Source organism: Batrachochytrium dendrobatidis, assembly GCF_000203795.2.
Source record: "Batrachochytrium dendrobatidis JAM81 unplaced genomic scaffold BATDEscaffold_6, whole genome shotgun sequence".
NCBI lineage: Eukaryota > Fungi > Chytridiomycota > Chytridiomycetes > Rhizophydiales > Batrachochytrium > Batrachochytrium dendrobatidis.
The window spans coordinates 1,062,152-1,080,499 of record NW_006281104.1 but is presented as its reverse complement, the minus strand read 5'-3'; the positions used below and the strand labels follow the sequence as shown (position 1 = coordinate 1,080,499).

General features: G+C 40.1%; 5 protein-coding genes across 5 annotated transcripts; 3 read left to right on the top strand and 2 right to left on the bottom strand.

The window, feature by feature from the left end:
* Positions 1-32: 32 nt before the first annotated feature.
* Positions 33-2,310, top strand: BATDEDRAFT_88746 (uncharacterized protein; the record flags this gene model as incomplete). The annotated part of the gene is made up of 2 exons (XM_006679240.1): positions 33-765; positions 863-2,310. The coding sequence occupies 2 exons, from the start codon at positions 33-35 to the stop codon at positions 2,308-2,310; spliced, it is 2,181 nt and encodes a 726-aa protein (XP_006679303.1).
* A 4,752-nt stretch (positions 2,311-7,062) lies between these two features.
* Positions 7,063-9,538, top strand: BATDEDRAFT_88747 (uncharacterized protein; the record flags this gene model as incomplete). Its single annotated transcript, XM_006679239.1, has 7 exons — positions 7,063-7,208; positions 7,625-7,737; positions 7,881-8,107; positions 8,244-8,595; positions 8,682-8,965; positions 9,046-9,132; positions 9,206-9,538. 7 exons carry the CDS (start codon positions 7,063-7,065, stop codon positions 9,536-9,538), a joined length of 1,542 nt encoding a protein of 513 aa, XP_006679302.1.
* A 1,267-nt stretch (positions 9,539-10,805) lies between these two features.
* BATDEDRAFT_88748 (uncharacterized protein) lies at positions 10,806-12,418 on the top strand (the record flags this gene model as incomplete). Its single annotated transcript, XM_006679238.1, has 4 exons — positions 10,806-10,946; positions 11,027-11,265; positions 11,351-11,514; positions 11,652-12,418. 4 exons carry the CDS (start codon positions 10,806-10,808, stop codon positions 12,416-12,418), a joined length of 1,311 nt encoding a protein of 436 aa, XP_006679301.1.
* An 811-nt stretch (positions 12,419-13,229) lies between these two features.
* BATDEDRAFT_25123 (uncharacterized protein) lies at positions 13,230-15,953 on the bottom strand (the record flags this gene model as incomplete). Its single annotated transcript, XM_006678964.1, has 2 exons — positions 13,230-15,179; positions 15,249-15,953. 2 exons carry the CDS (start codon positions 15,951-15,953, stop codon positions 13,230-13,232), a joined length of 2,655 nt encoding a protein of 884 aa, XP_006679027.1.
* Positions 15,954-16,080: 127 nt separating this feature from the next.
* On the bottom strand, positions 16,081-17,021 carry BATDEDRAFT_11455 (uncharacterized protein; the record flags this gene model as incomplete). The annotated part of the gene is made up of 2 exons (XM_006678794.1): positions 16,081-16,320; positions 16,395-17,021. 2 exons carry the CDS (start codon positions 17,019-17,021, stop codon positions 16,081-16,083), a joined length of 867 nt encoding a protein of 288 aa, XP_006678857.1.
* Positions 17,022-18,348: the final 1,327 nt, after the last annotated feature.

Sequence of the window (18,348 nt, the reverse complement as noted above, 5' to 3'; positions counted from 1 at the left end):
GGACTATACAGAAGCATCCAGCTAGTACTCAAATGGCTGCCTTTTTATTTTTTATTCAGATCAGAGTACGGCGTAATATGAACTCTGTTTCACTAAAGCACCACCTCTCTCGCCATTATGTTTCTACTTCTACTTCGATTGTCGAATACATTCCAATCTATCATGCATGGAGGCAAAAATGGTTTTCTCCTTCTGCTCCCATTCGCAAATTTCCTCTGTCTGCCAAACCAAATATTAAATCCATTTATATATCTGACGATAATTCTGATCCAGCCGATGGTATGAACTGGCCTCCGTTTTCGAGGCCACGTCCAGTTCTGCTATGTAAACCATCTCAATCACTTGAACCTTTTTTAGATCTGGCTAAAAATCGGTCATTAGATACTTTTACCGTTGAAAAGTCATCTGTAGAATTATCATTTTTAAAATCAATCAACAATCTTTCAAATTCAAAACAGCCTTTGTTTGAATCGACAATCGCTGCCATCTACCATGATGTAGTGGAAGGACTACGCTATATAGACGACAAAAACTCTTTTCACTCTGAAATTCTTGCTAGGTGCTGCGCTAATTTGATTTTCGAATGTGCAAAACCTGGAAATAATCAAAGCCGAATGGATCTGGCTGCTTCCATTGCTTTGGCCTTTGTCAAGGACGTGCGCGATTCAGATCTAGGCCAGGAAGTCAAATCTGCAACAATGGTGTTTGAGGCTCTGGTTAGTGGGTATGACAAAAATGAACAACTCTTGGAAAACTACCAATCAAGTATGTCAACTCGAATATATTGAACATCCATACTACTCATTCGAAACTGTGTCTAACTCTTGTTTCTACTTTAAAGTAATGTCGTTGTTTGATAAAGACTTGATTCCAAACCAACCATCGTTGTGGCTATTTATGCTTCAACTTTTCGAGGGAAACGCCAACATCACTGTCGCACTGAAAATATTTGACAGTATGATGCATACGCTGCAAAACTCAGCTCCTGCAAAAAATCACATTATCATGCTAAAAATAATGCTATCTAACGTAGACTACCAGAAATTCCACAAGAGAATCGATAGCTCCCTTTCAGCTATTGCAACTATCTTTGAACATTCAAATAGCAATACTACGAGGCCAGAAAAAATCGATACAGCTGTCATACTACTGGAAAATACCTACATTTTAGAAAGTATTTCTGACATTTTCGAAAAACTAGTCTCATGGGATGTATTAGACGATCCTCGTGTGCAAGTCGGACTACTAGATTCTGCTATGCGACTCGACAATCTTTGGAGAAAGAACATTAGGTCAAAATTTGACGAGCATATAGCCGAAATGCTTAAAGTAGAACAAGTAAAATTGGAAATGTGTTTGCATTGGTTTAGAAAACTGAATCGCTATGGTGTGGTCGTAACAGAAGATGCAGCGAATCTGATTGTAAAAAAGTTTGTTGACGCTAAACTCACAAGACACGGACTGGAATGGGCCATCGCAGAGATTATCTTATACGGATCAAAGGTTTACACAAACACTATACTGTTGTTGTTGAATGACTTTGGTATAGACAGCACGTTTTGCATATCATCGCAAGCATCAGATTCAAAATTACTAGATACACTATGGAATCACTATATATCACAGACGCAACGTAGTTCTTCATTACCTACATCAGTTGTGTCTGAATTTGCACGGGCTTATGGTCGAATCGGTAATGTTGAGCAATTGATAGAAAAACTCAAAATTATTTTTCCTTATCAGCCTACATCTCAATCAATACGTCTTACACTCGAAGGCAATGACAAGGAGGTTCAATCAAAAGAATGTGCAGATCTAGATCTACGCGAATTTGCAAACGAGATAATGACAGTAGTGTACTCTCGTTCTTTTCAATCTGTCAACAGCGACATCTCTACCTGGGAATCTATTCGTGATATCATTGGACCAAGTCATGTATCTCCTTTGCAGTTGCTCAAGTCAATCAAAGTAAAAATGTCACTTACAAATGACATACAGCGGATTATGACCATTATAGTTTTATCTCGCCCGTCACTATTGGGCGACATATATCAAGTAGAGTCGATGCTATATGAAATTATGACTATCTGTCGAGTAGATAATACCAAGGCTTTGACATTTGGACTGAACAGTGTATCAGACTATCACCTAGGTTTTGAAATGCTTTCCGAGATGGATCATACCTTGACTGGCGCTATCACTAGTAAGTCTATATTAAAAAGCATCGCCAGAACTATTGTTACTTTAAATCACGACGTGTATACTGGTAGCGATGTAGATGATGCAATTAATGCATTGCAAAAAATCTAAACGCACATGAATATTCAAATTAAAGAATTGATCTCGGCTTTGTATTTTATAATTAGCACTATTCATGCAAAACAAAACATTTTTAATTATTATTTTGCTTTGGATGATCAATAGTTAGTTATTTGCAGTGTTCTATACTACACATCAACTTTATCAATATACATTGTTAATCCTTCAATAAACACAACGTTTGTCGTATGATGTACACAATCAAACCATCGGTTTGAACTGGAGTAATCTCATCATTTGACATGGCCATACATTGTACAATGACCAAATTGATGCATTGCAATCCAAATATTGGTTTGATTGTTGCCAAATCTATACAAACTTTGTATTTTAATCGGATACATTCGCGTTCTAGTTCAACATATTTTAGGGATGCAACTCTACATGCCAATCATCAAACAGTATCAATCAACTAAACAGTGTATATGGCACAATGCCAACCAATAAACTGACGCCAATCATTTCATGAGACTGGCTGTTTGTTATACACACTCTTATTTAGTGTTGCATTTTATGTGAATACGACTGTACTGTAGATTCAGTCGTATCAATTGAATTGGGGTTAGTATTTTCAATGGCTTGCATCGATTCGTTGCAATCTAATATGTTCAGTGGATTATAGATTTGATGGTATCGCAGTTTTACTAAAGCTTACACTCGTACTCGAGCAAATATCAAGTTGTTTTTACTCGTAACCATGTACGCATATATATGCTTGGTTGTCTTGTTGATGGACATTTCTTGAATGACAAACTGCATATGATTTGATACACATCAGTCATTAGATATTCTATTATCGGCCAAACCCTTTAGCACAATAATCTCTGCATTTAACATCTGGTTCTGCTTTTCAAGTTTTTTAACCTGAAAACAAACTCTTCTAATTGCTTTTTGGCCATTTGATTTGCTTTTGATGTTTCTGTTGGTGACGTGACTGATCCATACGTTGCAGCCTCCATTGCAATTGATTTAATGTCATGCAATAATCAATTGGCTTTTGAATTCGAGTCAATTCAAGTCAACCCGAGTCGGATCGAGTTGAGTGAAACAGTTTGTAATTCCAGATTATCATGGTTTGTATTCAATCTATGTGATGATATATACATGGAGCTTATACACGGTTTGACCACACGAGACAGCGACTGTGGTACGGTATCCAATGCCAGCAATATCCCGTTATTGTGAGACATTATATATTGCTGCCATTCAACAATAACATGTGTGTATATATGCGATTTGAATAAATGATCGTGTTACAACCCCTGACTATCCAAGTACATATTTGAATTGGCATCTGGAACTTGGTTGCAGGACTATCAGAGTCTATGCATATTTGCATGTATAGTTGCCAGTTTATGCTCCAAATTCAGTGACAGATAATCCACCAACGCTGTGTAGGTAGATTGCAATATTTGGGGTGTTTTCAATGCATTTTGTCCAGTAGTGTCTGGGATACGCACTGTCGAGTTATTGTGATGCCACATCATGCTTGTAAGTTGATACATGTTGGCATTCATCACTAGCATTCACTCATTCATCACTGACATGCTCTTGATCATACCGATCTGTGTTGAATGCGTTGCATAGTATTGAATTGTTGTGCTGAATGCAAGTGCTGGTTTGAACGTGCTACATCTGAGCGCAGTTTAGTCAAAATCTCATGTTGAATACTAAACATGGCATCCGAGTGATACAATCAAACGTGTTTCACCATCTCTCCAATTTTGGATTTGTGAAACCTCGATATTATACATTCCATCATTCATCAGATTGTCTACCTTGTCACGTCAACGCAGCTCCGATCGTAATTGAGTCTACATATTGTCCAAACTCGACACTCCATGTTAGTGTATGTTGAAACATCCAGATCTTTGAACTGGTCATGGGTGAAAAACGTTGACTCGGATCCCCATACGGAACATTGATCTCGTTTGACACACTATGCATGTCCTAGCTGGATACGGTATAACATTAGCGCAACGAATAATGTATGGGTTGAGTTGTTAAATCATCGCCAGATTCAAACACCTCCATACCATCAATACCAAATGCATCCATCGACGCGCTGAATGAGATCTGGTTCAAGTCACTGATGTCACTGGTGTCACTGATGTCGCGATAATGTAGTGCCCTCGACGATCCAAACCAAGGTATTTGCTGTTTGACAGTATGTATGTAATGACTTGTTTGCTGCCAACTTTGAATACGAGTATGTCGGAGTGAACTGGGATTGCATTTGATGTTCCATGTGTACGACTAGGTACTGCACAATATGTTTACAATGATGTGGTGCTAGATAATCGTGTCAATGGTGTCAATGACTCAATAGTTGATGATGTGATGGGTGTAATACATGGCCACTGATCATGTCTATACACAGACACTCGTTTTACAGGAAATGGTATGGTAGGAGCACATTCAACTGTGACATGGCTCTGCATCCGCACCATTCATTTTAGGATATGTTTGAAATGACATTGATTAATGTTTAAAATGGGTTGATGCATCTAAACTAGCTTTGAAATCAATTTATGGAACTTCACGTGTGATGCATTATGAATAGCCTGCGACCATGATGAATCTAAAATCATTAGTATCGACTTGTTTGGGTAAATGATGAGCAGATTTGTATGAATTGGCCAATACTGAATTCTGAGACTGTCAAGTTACATTTTAATGATACAACAGCCTACCCAACAAGCCAATACTGGGTTGAATCCAATTTAATCCAATCCGATTTAATTTAATCCAATCCAATCCAATTTAATCCAATGATCTGATTTTGAAATTGCGCGGGTTGCACGAGTTGCCAAATTCAGCAAGTTGTGGCTAAAGAAATGTAAATGGCAATATTATGGTCTTGCATCATCTTGGCAATGGTAACTGTCCAACAAAGCTGTCTTGTTCATATGGGGTTGTATTTTACTTGGCTATCATCAAACTACTTTGAACTGTTGTGTATTTGGAATGAAGCATGGTCGACTATACTCTTTGATATGTAGATCTACATTTTATAGTGAGTTGGAGCACATGAGGTTGGTCAGTGGTGAGTGTTGATGTTACCAGCCTTTCAAAGCTAGCAGAAAAACAGTGACTAGGTCCGTTTCCATATCCAATTCAACTGTCGACAATGCACACATCGGTTGCTCGTATACTATGACTTGCTATTGAACCAAATCCAACGATTTGTTCAAAATTCAATGATTTGATAATCCATCAGCAGTAAGTTGAAAGGACAGGTTTCTACCAATGTCATAATATCACCAGTGTTGAGTTGATGACATATATGTTATGGGTATATCAGATGAAGAGAGTATTTTGATATTAGCGTGCTTGATTTTCCAGTCAAACAGAATAACAGACATTTGTATTTTCAGTATATTTGATCCATGCAATGAATACCAAACAGACATTTACGTGGGTTGTATTTACTAACCTAGTGTATTGATTAGATCCAGTAGTACTATTTTGATTTTAGCAATGCATGAAACCTTGTTTGTCTGGTATGCATTACCAATGTATTTTAGGTAGTAGTGAAGAGTTGCAGTTCAGACGCGTAAAAATGTGCAGACTTGTGTAGATTGACTGACTGGATCTGTGTATACCATCAATGTGTTGCACAGATTATACGGAAGATGTGTGGATATACTTGCTCATGTAAACTAGCTGAACCGGGTGTCACTGCGTTCAAGACTACTTGAGCAGTTTGTATTCGATGCAGTTGGAGTATCATGCAATAATCGTGTGAACAGACTCGTCACTACAGTCATACACAACCATCAACCACTACAGTCGTACTAGACGTCTACAAGTATGAACATGCAGTGCGTTTGGTTACTATTCAATCGAGTAGATCTTGGTCACTATCCAATCGAGTAGATCTGCCTATCACATATACAGTCAGACAGTCAGACAGATACAATACATGACCACATTACAGCATACGGTTGGCATAGTTGTATGAGATGGTTGTGCAGTATCAACTGCAGTACAAACGAATCTAATATCATCAGCCATGACCGCTGCAGGAGTTGTCAGCAGCACAGCATTACGCATTGTCCATCGTACATGGATTGACTATTGGGAACGTTCACCGCACTACCCAGCCACCCCACACACTTCAAGCTGGCACATAGATCCCCGATCCGTCAGAGTCGGAGGGATGATGATGATATGGTCCAATCAACTCAAAGTATCATGTGTTGAGTCGGAGGGATGATGATGATATGGTCCAATCAACTCAAAGTATCATGTGTTGATGCATTAATGCAGCTAGTTTGTGTTACTCGATTCCATCAGGTCGATGCGTGCGGAGTCTGGGATTCAAGGTAAAATAATCAATTAATTGATGATAGTTTGATTATTACGGGACGTTTTTGCAATGTATTTGATTATTACGTGCAAAGAGTTTGGCTTGTCGGGGATTCGCATGTCAATTGTTTCAGTTAAATAGTGCATCGTTTGTCCAGATCCGACACCATTACCTACTTTCTGATCAAGATCTTACTTGTCTATCTACCTATTGATTCAAAACTCGCTTGTTTACCTACCTATTGATCCAAATCTCAGATCTGATTGTTTCCCTTGTGTATTTTGTTAAACAGTCATACACACTACTTGTTTGAACGTATTAGTTTGCAGCAACTATTGCAACTATTACAACTGCTACCCATATTATTGTTATCAAGTTTCGAGATCAACTCGTTTTCCATTTCCATTTCGTGACACCCTACAACACCAATAATGAATTCACTGTGGTCCCGTCTCAACATCTTATCGGCTCTTTCTCCAAGACAGCCTCGCCGTAGTGTGCAAAACACTATTCCCCAACCAACCAATGCTTGTGAAAATGCACCACACCTTGCCGAAGCAAGCATGAATCCAGAAAGGTATGCAGTACAGTATTTGTATTATAGTTGTGCATCTGAATATTGTATTTTGGTTACACAGCACATTGCTAACATGACTGTTTACTTGCATGTGTATTATTTACGATTTGATGATTGCATTTACGGTATTTTGGGATGGACTCGAAACGTTGCCGAATTTAATTTTGTTGATTCGACTCCGACTACGCGACTTTGATGGTAATGATTTTGACTGTTTTTGATGCTATCTAATGTCATTGAACGTCATTCGATGTGTATCAATTGTGATTTGTGTTGGTTGGTATGATGTGCTGGTTGATTATTATTTGGGATTGAATTGGTTGATGCCTAATTTGATTTATGGGACAATGGGTTGAATGCTACTTTAAACTTTTACTGTTGTTTGTGCATAATTTTGTAATGTTGTGATTGACTAGTTCAAATCAGGAAAACATATATACTGATGTGTATACATCCAGCCCAATCAGTGCAATCAGTACAATCAGTACAATCAGTGCAATCAATGATCCAAGAATCCCTACTTCACCAAGTAAGTGTGTGATTTTTGTATCAATTTCTTACGAGTTTTGGATGTGAATGCATGTATTGTGGATTGTTTAGGCTGTAGTGTGTTGATGGTAACTATACTGATTATATTGACTGATTGATTGTTTTAAAACATTTACATTATAGTCTCGTCCCTGATTGAGGCAGCTAGGATACTGCAGTCTGGAAAGCAATGTGACTCTACAGTATCAACCATATATACTGCAGAGTCCATTGCACCAGATTCAGCAGTGACTGGCCATTCATCAGGACCCGTTGAGCATTATACCGATGCTCAAGCATCTATGCTGTCATACAGCTATGCTAAACGGGTTTTGGCGTGTGACAAACCGCCTTTTGAAACTCGGTATAAAGTAAGTTGGTTGTATTAGTATAAATCTTGGGTTTAGCTTTGAAATTGCACAAGCTGTGCTGGATTGATACAACTGTATAGTTATGGTTGACTAATGTTTTATTTATTGGTATGTGTCAACCATTTATATTTGACAGGCTGACCAGATGATGTACACAAGCAGTAAGCTTCCCGGTGAAGCTGATAGATCAAAAGTGTGGCAGCCCATGTCATCACTGAGGGATTCTATCAGCTTCCGGGAAGTTTACCGAAAGCAAGGGTTCCTGCGCGAGTTACCCATAGGTCGCCAGTTATGCAACATATTGTTGTCGAATAACTCGGTGGACATGGTTGACTCGATGGAGCAATGCAACCGGTCGGATGTCTCGATGGACATAACCGAACCGGTTGCGAATTGCTCCGGGATTCCCATGGACGTCGAAAATCCCATGGATTTTGACGTGTACATGGATGACACCGACATCCCCGTGGATGTCGAGGATCTGCCAGGTACGCGTAATATATAGTTTTAAATGTCAGCGGTATATCAATGTATGTGATTTACTAAATCAATTGTTTACTTTATATTACATTAGCACCTACATTCCCAGGTATTGAGGTTGACCTCATGCCGGGAGTGCGCATTCTGGTGGATACTGTCAAAGTTCCACGCCTTGCTGAGACTCTTCAGCATCTTTCCCAAACCGGGGCTGGGTTTGGAAAGATCCTGGAGAGTCTGATTGCTGCATATGAAGATGGATATCATATGCAGCAACAGCAAGGATCCCAGAATGCTGGCAGTTCCGAGTCTTTTTTGGATGAGCGACCAAAAAAGACGGTCCGATTCGCTCTGGATGACGCTCCATCCAAACCACTAAATGTAAGTGTAATAGTGCTTGAAATGTTTGAAATGGTTAGTAATTGTATAGATGTTTGTACTCATCCTTTTTATTTTACCAGACTACAAATGCGTGTGATCCGGTAAAGGACACACTGGCAGGAGTGGAGCAGCCAAGCGTCAAGTCCAAGTCCAAGGCTGGAAAAAAAGTAAGTTGACGCATTTGTATGCCATTATTAACAGCAATGACTTACATTTAAACTTTACCATTTTCACACTTAGATGCCCAAACTTGCAAAGCAGACCGAGCTGAAAAAGGCTCGTGGGTCTGTCAAGCGGGTCAAGCCGGAGCAGGTCTCCAAGTTGGTCAAGCAGACCAAACCAAAAAATACTTGGTCTGCTAAAGTAGCACCAACCTTGCAAGACGTTGCAAAGTTGGAGTTACTTAACCAACAGCGAGACCTGCGAGCGGCGCGGCGGCGCAACACGAGCAGTGCTCCTGTCATTGATACTTGTATCAAGGAGCGATCTTCCAAAAAACGGAAGATCAACTGCGAGGTTGACGCAGATCAACCCCATCCTCCGCGAAATCCAAAGCGGAGATGGGTGATCTAAACTTTGGACTTGAAGCTTTTGGAAGGAAGCTTCAATTCCATCTCCACCTCCACCACTATATACCCTTCCACTATACCCAACTGATACCCAGTTAATACCTGTTAAAAATACCCACTAATACCTTTTAAATAACTTGTTAAAAATACCCTATTCCAATACCTTTTAAATACCTTTTAAATAAACTTTTAAATAAAACCATTAAATTGTTTTATAAAATCACTTTGAATTTAAAAAAGCTTAGTTTAAACACTCATTTGCCACATGGTGTTTAGTTTCCATTTTGTTGATTCTACCGTCGTGTTTCCACAACTTTAGACTGTTTGTGGTTCAATCTTGTTGTATATGTATGTCTATTGGATTGTGTTGATGAATGTGTAGATTTCAAATTTACTTTGGTTATAGTGTATTGTTTAGAGTAGTTTAGTACATTGATGTGATATTTTCCGCACATTCATGTTGGGTTGCATCTAGATGGTTAGTCAATTCAATGCATTAGAGCATCTCAAAATACACGATAGTATGCATGCAAGCCATCAACCAATGCAAATGTATTTATTACAAATATGGTGCATCAAACACAAATTCAAGTAGACTCTAAAACGTCATGTGTAGAGTGCGATACACTTCAGATACCAAATCAAGTGAACCACAAATAGCAACAATGCAATCGGTGTTACTAGATGTGATAACGTTCCACGCATTTGCAAAACTGTCAAAGCATTGCGATGGCGTATCGCCTTGAATCAGTGTATCGGCCACATGTGCAATAATACGAGCATTTTCTGAATGAATCCAAAGCATATCAAGTGGTTGTGCAAATGGAACGACAAACACGATCTTGGGTTGAACAAGGCATGAAAGTAAATTATGGATATCTATTCCATTAGTAAATTCAACAATCCAGTACACATGTGCAAGTAACGCTATTGCATTTTGTTGATGGTTGACCTAGTCTGCACAAACTACAGCAACCAATGGGTTGTGTGCACCATCAAGCAAAATACGCCGATTTGTAGGTGAATCTGAAATAGGTAGATCTAGATGCTGAATTCATTCCATTCTGCCAGGACATGTTACAGAATCAACCCCATTGATTGTATCAAATACATATTTCAGATAATAATCCATTAAAATCAAACAGTCGGAATTCAAAAAACAGTTTTAATAAATTTGATGGGAATTGGCTGTTTATTGATATTCTCGGTTTTTATTTTACGTGAATACGACTCGAATCAATACAATTGCAACCATCATATTCCATTTATAAATGTCTACCAAGCTTGAAGACTGGGCTACAAATGAAGTGATTCGTCTTTTAGGTCATAGTCTTCCCCGCAATGAAGTCCATCAACTTATCACATACTCTCTCACTCTCGATACAAAAGATGAAGCAGCCAATTACTTTCAGGTTGATTCATCCTTTTTTAAACTGATACTATTTAAACTCTTGATGTAACAGGGTGCTCACAATGCCTTGTTCTCATCTAGGATTTACTTGGAACCACAGAGGAATCGCTCGAGTTTATCAGCGAGTTTTTGACGAAACGGTTTCCTCCATTGCAGACTGTAGGTGCATGGTCATCGACAGCAACGGCTAGTAGGAAAGAAAAGCAAGCATCGATACAGCGAGAGCAAGAATTATTAGAGGATGAGCGGTTGAAACAGATGCAACTGGAACAGTCGCAGCAAAGGTTTGGGTTGGATGGTGAAGTACTGTATTCTAAAAGGTATTTTATAGTGTGGATCTGGTTCCAAATGCAACATTCAACTGTGGATAGATCTGAATAGCTGATCAGTTTACTGTGAATATAGTACTCAAGATCCTTCAGTTTCCAATAGCAACAATCAAAAGCCACACCTATCTGGTGGTGTGTCAAAACGACAGCAAAGAAAGCAAATCAAAGATCGAGAAGCAATGGAACAAGTTGGTAATCAACCTGCAGGATTTGGTGGCCGACCAGTTTGTGAATGCATGGGTATGAAGTTGTATTGATAAAGGATTGCTATGGGATATTTTGTATTTACACAGATCATCTTTAACTATTCAAATACCAACATTATTTGATTGTTCTTGACTAATCAACCGTGTATTTTATACCATGTATCGGGTTAGCTGCACTACATGGGCTTGTATCCAACTGTCTTAATTGTGGCAAAATTGTTTGTGTATTTGAAGGCGAAGGTCCTTGCTCTACATGTGGTAATCAAGTTCAGGCCTCTAATCGTCACTTTGCACTTAATTTGGATACTCAGTCCACTATTGATTTTGACAAAGCGCAAGCACGCAAGAACAAACTTTTAGATTTTGATCGCCACAGCACTTCTAGAACCAAAGTGCACGATGCTGCAAGTGATTTTGATCTTTCTTCCGATACCACTAATAAATGGTTGACACCAGAGGAACGTGGTTTGGCTTTGCGTAAACAGCAAGAAATTGAACGGATCAAGGCTGAGCAAAAAACTAGACGAGTAATGACCATTGATGTGGAGAATCGACGAGTAGTACTTGAGACCGAACCCGATGCAAAGCAAGCAGCAACCAAATCGATTATGGATAAAGATGTTGGCGGTGGAGTGCCGTTTTCTTTTAAAAATCAAAACTTGCCTACTAGTAAGGATCATACTAAAAGTACATCTACTGGCGTATTTTTTAATCCAAACCTCAAGACTCCTGCTCCAAAATTTGTTGCAAAGAAAAAGCCAAATCCAGTTGATCAATCGCACAAACAAAAGAGCTTGACACCTACACAGCGGGAGTTGTTGCGGTTGCAAGATGACTACCGAGTCGATATTGATCCTGAAGGATCATTGTCAAGCATAGAGAATACAACAGATTTTGACGAGCCTATATGTGCCGCACCTGCTACAATGCAAGCTTAATTTTTATGGAATCAAAGCCACTTTTACCGAGTTGAAGAGTATTTAATTAGCTGACAAGTATATATCTTTTTGGACATACTATCCTACTTTTTCCTGATGATGCAATCGTTGTTCTGTCTAAATGGTGCATTTTAAAGAATTTTCAAACCCGAGTTGTAATATTATGGCATACATTTATTTTATAGCCATATTCGCGTAAAATGAAACTTTTATCTTGCCTGTATTGTGCTTCAGAATAAACAATGATTACATATTCTTTGTTTCCTACTGTAAACGGATTGCCTTTTTCAATTGTCATTCTTAATATCTGGCATCGCATGCCGTATAAAGTCATTTTTATTCAATTGTCAATAGGGTTCAAGAGCAATATGAAGTTTACACTTTGCAGTGTGTTGAATGATGGACAGACCCTACTGAATCAGTGAATGTGTAGTCAACAAGTTCAAACGATACTGTCCAGTAAATTCAATATGAATTTCATGACTGTTTATTGCTCTTTGTGTTCTATTTGACGTGAATAGGACCGTCAAGGCGATAAACACGTTTTGCTTTTGTGAGACAAGTTGTTAAATCAAGATGATGCAATTGTGATATTGACTTTTATTAAACGACAATAATACTCTGTTTGCTTATTCAAAGCCCAACTTGCTCTGAAGCCATGCACGATTAAAGCAACAATAAAAACTAAAATGATCACCCAAATCAGTCACAGTAGAGTAGGCTTACAGACTTTGTCCAATAGTCAGTATGCTGAAGATTGAAAAAGAATACTCGTGAATATCATGATTCAACAAGCTGTCCTACCCACTCACTACAGCCAAGATGGATTGAAATTGGGGTCTTGGCGTCCGTAAAGTGGATTGCGAGAATCAGTTCCACTAGCGGCTGCATGAGTAGAAGGAAAATGATCTCTAGAACCAGACGGGGCTGGTCGAGCATCTTGAAGCCCACGCGACTGACCATGAGTAAAATACTGGTTATTCATAGACTGGTGTGAGTTGTGTAAAGAGTGAGGTCGATATATCTGATGCTGTGCAGAATACTTTTCCGCTGGTGGACAAGGAAAGGAACTAGGACGATGAAATAGATGTACTGGTGGAATATACACACTGTTTCCATGAGCTGAGATTCCGACAGGATTTGAAGTAATAGCTGATGAAACCGATGTATGTGAAAGAACCATTGCTGATCCCAATGTTTCCTGGCTGGGCAAGGAAATGTATGTAGATACGGGCGACGTATTTATTTCAGATACCATCATATTTTGCATATGAGGCATCATTGTGTTCATCATGGGAGTCATAAATTGAGCAGGTGGTATAGGATACATGTAAGGAGAGATGCCAGGGATTATAGGGGTCATATACTGCTGTTGCTGCTGAATTGGCTGCATACTGTTGGTATTGGGTGCCATATGCGATTGAGAAGAGTTGGGTTCTGTTGCTGCTGGAGTAACGTTTGCATGAGTCATGGATTGAGGATAGTGATGTCCATGTTGTCCATGTTGTCCTGGAATCTGCTGTGGAGGATAGAATATAGGCATGTATGGATACTCGGGTCCCATCATCATTCCACTCGGCAGAGCATACATGACCATGCCATTGGGAGTCATTATTTGTTGAAGTTGCATAGGCACTGCAGCTGATACAAGCGATACGTTGGTGGTTCCGTCATCAGTTGCTTGAGAACTCGCGCTGGCATGAGCACCCGACGTATTTGTAGCATTAGCATTGGGATCCATTATAAATGGAGCTCCAAACTGGCCATATGAAGAGTATGGGTATCCAGGAGCAATGGGATAGGGAAAGTAGGACTGATGGTAAGGATGGTAAGGCGAAGCAATCGGTTGAATCAAATCAGACGTGGTGATGGTCCATGCAGTCGTGGGTGCAGACATGGGCACAAACTCGGGTGCATCCACAGCAGCGCGCTGATGAATGTTGTCGGTACCAGACTCGAGTTGTGAACCAAGAGACTCTGAAGAAGTTGGAGCAGCAACCATCGCATTAGACACGGTATTAGCAATCGTAGAGTTGACAGTGGTGCCATTAGATATAGGGTGGGAAATACCCGTTTTAAGCTCAGTTTGTTGTGAACCAACAGATTCAGATACTAGTTGAGTAGAACTGACAGACTCGATGGTCCGATCGACACGCAAAGAAGAAATGCCTTTTTCAACAACAGAGATTGAAACAGCATCAGGATCGTTAGTGCCGGTGGTTGAATCGGATACACTGGACACTGGTGACGATCGCTTCTGTCTAGATTTGTCCTTGTTCGTTCTCTTTTTTTGAGTATTAGTTTCTGTTTTTCGCTGCTGTTTAGTTAAACATGCCTGCATTTCATCATCTACGGGAAACTCTTGAACTACTTCTGCTACTGTGTCATTTGCTGCACTGAATGTGTTTCCATCATCTACCGCTTCTCTTTTAACATATCCTGTTTTAGGAACACTATGTTCAGGAATAGAAGCAGATACTAGACTGTCGTTTGGATGCACTTTGTGATGGATTTTTGCAGTGGATGCACCAGAGGAAGCATTAAATGAAGACGCATTGATGCCTTGTTTGTGAGCAGGTTTTCCATGTTTGTTGTATTTAGCAGGCCCGTACTGTTTGGGATGTTGCTGATACCCTCCATTGGAAATGACAGTAGATTCAGCCAGTTGCGGTTTAGGATCGACAGAAACCGAACCCGAGGCAGAAGACTGTCTAGTTAATGTTACTTTCATCTCTCCAACCTGAAACTTGGACTGTGACAACTAATTATAACAAGTGATGCCGAGTTAGTTGGAATGGCCCGATCGGAACATATTATAATTTATACATACCGTTTTAACAAGAGTCGGAGGGGTTCCGGACTCTGTAGCAGCGACTATAGACTGCACACGCTGCTGTTTGGAAACAGGAATGCCCGTGCTATTAGCCAGAGGTTTTTCGTTCTGCTTCTGCTGGACTACGGCCGAGGATGAATTGCGTTTATTGATATTGTTTCTGGGATGAGGTAGAATATTCAAAGGCTTTTGTTTCTCCAGAGTGTTACCATGAGCAGTATCATGAGTAGATTGATGCCTAGACGGTTTATAGGTCGAGTTTTTAAACCGATCGGGAGCAAACCTCTGGGAATCGTCAGGCAGCAGGACAGCACTCCATCCACACTGCTTGTCAGAAGAAGCAGAAGTCATTGCTGCAGCATCACTACTATTCTGAGTGCTACTCATGCTCGGATAATCAAAGTGAGGACGCACTGGAGGACGAGTGGAATAGTCGGACTTGTAGAAGCGTCCATTATTGCTACGGTAGTTGCTACTGCTGTTTTGATAAAAGCTGGACTGGCCTCTATTGCCATAGCCATTTCTGTTCTTTCCTGACATTGGGTGTGGCATACGACCCGACAGAAGCTGTTCTGCAGCTGCTGTTCCGGCAGTAGTGTTGTGTCCAGCAGATCTGGAATCTTTGATTGATTCAGACTGGCTAGAACCAGTTGGTTTGTTCATACTATCTGTAGTACTCTCGGTCTTAGTGTGTGGTTGCATGTGTATGGTTCAGTGTAGATACCAACACTAGCCTTCAATTGGAACTCGTAATTGACAAAGTTTTGTAAACTCGCCTCAACTCGATTCGATTGGCATTCCATCTTTTATTGAATTGATAACATTCTGTTCAGTTTAATCCCATAGTGTGTAGAAACTTGGTAATGTGTTGCGATACTGACCCATATCGCTCCGTCGCGTACTTGTCGTACACCACCAGCACATCAGTCTCGCTCTCATCTATTCCACTCTCGCCCGATTCCCTCTTGAATGCTATACGTCCAACTATCCGAACATCCTCAAGAATCGTATACACACATTCAAGCAGTTCTTTCTCTGTATAGCCTGATGTTCTCACATGCTCGCTTGTCTATTGTATGCAGTCATTTTAATGGTCAGTATAAGCTGTTGTAATCGTGCACCATTCAAGCATTCATAACTTACCCATGGTGCATCATGTGCTACTTTGCGTGCCAACAGCATTGCACTTGCAGCTAGAATCGAAGACTTGTGTTTCAGTAGTCTCTGATCCAGTATTGCAACTTCCAAAAAATACTTGGCAATCCCTCTCACTCTTGAATTAAATCCATCTGCTGCAGATACTCGCCTCATAAATCCATATGGTCCGGGATACCCCAACTCATACTGAAGCATTCCAAGTATATACCTTTCTGCTTGAAGAATCTCTTCAGGTAGATACGCGTTGTCCACCATATACACTAAATCTCCGATAGCTGGTGCCATGCGGTCTTCATACTTGGATGCAATCAGTAAAGCCGTCACACCTACCAATTGAAGTTTTTCTAGTAAAACCTGTTTAAGTGAAAGAAACCTATCAATAATATTAACTGTAAGAAACAGAGTCTCGGGCATCAGTCGAAACCTGTTATGAACCTGCACAATCCAGCATAAAAGCTTTGTTCTCATGTGCCACTCAAGACTCGGTTGAATGGTATCCATGTAGTTGATGTGTGTGGGCATAGTATGGATCTCCATTTTCATGAGGTGTTGATAGATTTCTTCGGCATACTCGGACACGAGGAGTATATTGGAATCACGCTCAGTTGCCATACAGCTAGAACGAAACATGGCTGAAGATGCATGAGTGTGAACGTGCAATTTAGCACAAGGTGCAGAGACAGATCTGGGAATGCGTCCTGCCAGACTATTTAAACGATTCACCATTTCTTGGGGAGTTTTCGTGTTCAGCTTTTGACCCATTTCTGTCAAGACAGCTTTTTGAGACAAACGTTTTGCTGATACTGCCAATCTATTTGCGTTTTCAGAAAGTGTATGCACGTCAGACTTTTCAACAAAGGCAGAGTCATTGCGTAAAGACCTGCGTCGCGTTGCCAAAGTTGCTGTGTTGGAAGACGCTTTGCAAGAAATAGGCTGTGATCTTGAAGGTTGAGTCGATAACAAATTATTGGAACAGCTGATTTCTTCCATAACAGCATCCTCGTCCGCAATCCTTCCAACAGGTTTTCCAGACTTTGATTCAACAAGACTGCAAGAACTGGCAGCATCCAACACAGTCTTTTTGGAGCGACTCGACATTTTATGATTGACACCCATCTCGTAAAGGTCACTATTTTCCTTTGTATCAATAAAACTACCCGAGACAAGTGTTGTACCTGAAGTATCTACATTGGATCCAACACTACTATTTGCCCAACTATTTACTTTGGATTGCACATGGGCATATTTGTTACTACGATAATTGACTACTGTAGACGTGGAAGATACAGATTCAGAGAACGAAGTAGACTCAGAAACAGGGTGTTGGGTCGGATTGGGTCGAGATGGCACTTTAAATTTCTTGTCGGCTTTGATTGTCGGCATAGATAATGAAGAGGGCAGATGTGTATGTGTAGAAACCGTCTTGGTATCAGCCAATGCCATTGGAATGGTAGATCTGACTATGGGTCGAGAGTGAGTACGAGCACGAACTGCTGCTTCCCGCTCCTTTAGCCGCAGTGCTTGTTTGGCTATCAGCACATCGTTTCGTGATACAACTGCAGCCTTGGTTGAACGTGAATTTAATAATTGAGTAGCCTGATTGGCTGCATATACTGTCGTGGACAAAGGTCGCAATGGCTTGGTGGTCGATTCCAATGGCTGGACACGTTTTGTGCGCTTTGAATTGGACTGAATCTAATCCATAAAATATGTTGAACAGTGAATAAAGGCTTGCATCAACAACTGACATTAACAAGTACAATCAAGTCTAGCATATCAGCTAGACATGAAAATATACAATTGATAAAAGCAGAGCCAAAAAGATATGAAAACATACGGACAAGTCGGGCTGTCGATTGGACACATCATCAAGAACTACTCGTTTGACTGGAACATGGCAAGAATAATCAGAACCAGTCATGTAAGTTCCTGTAAGACT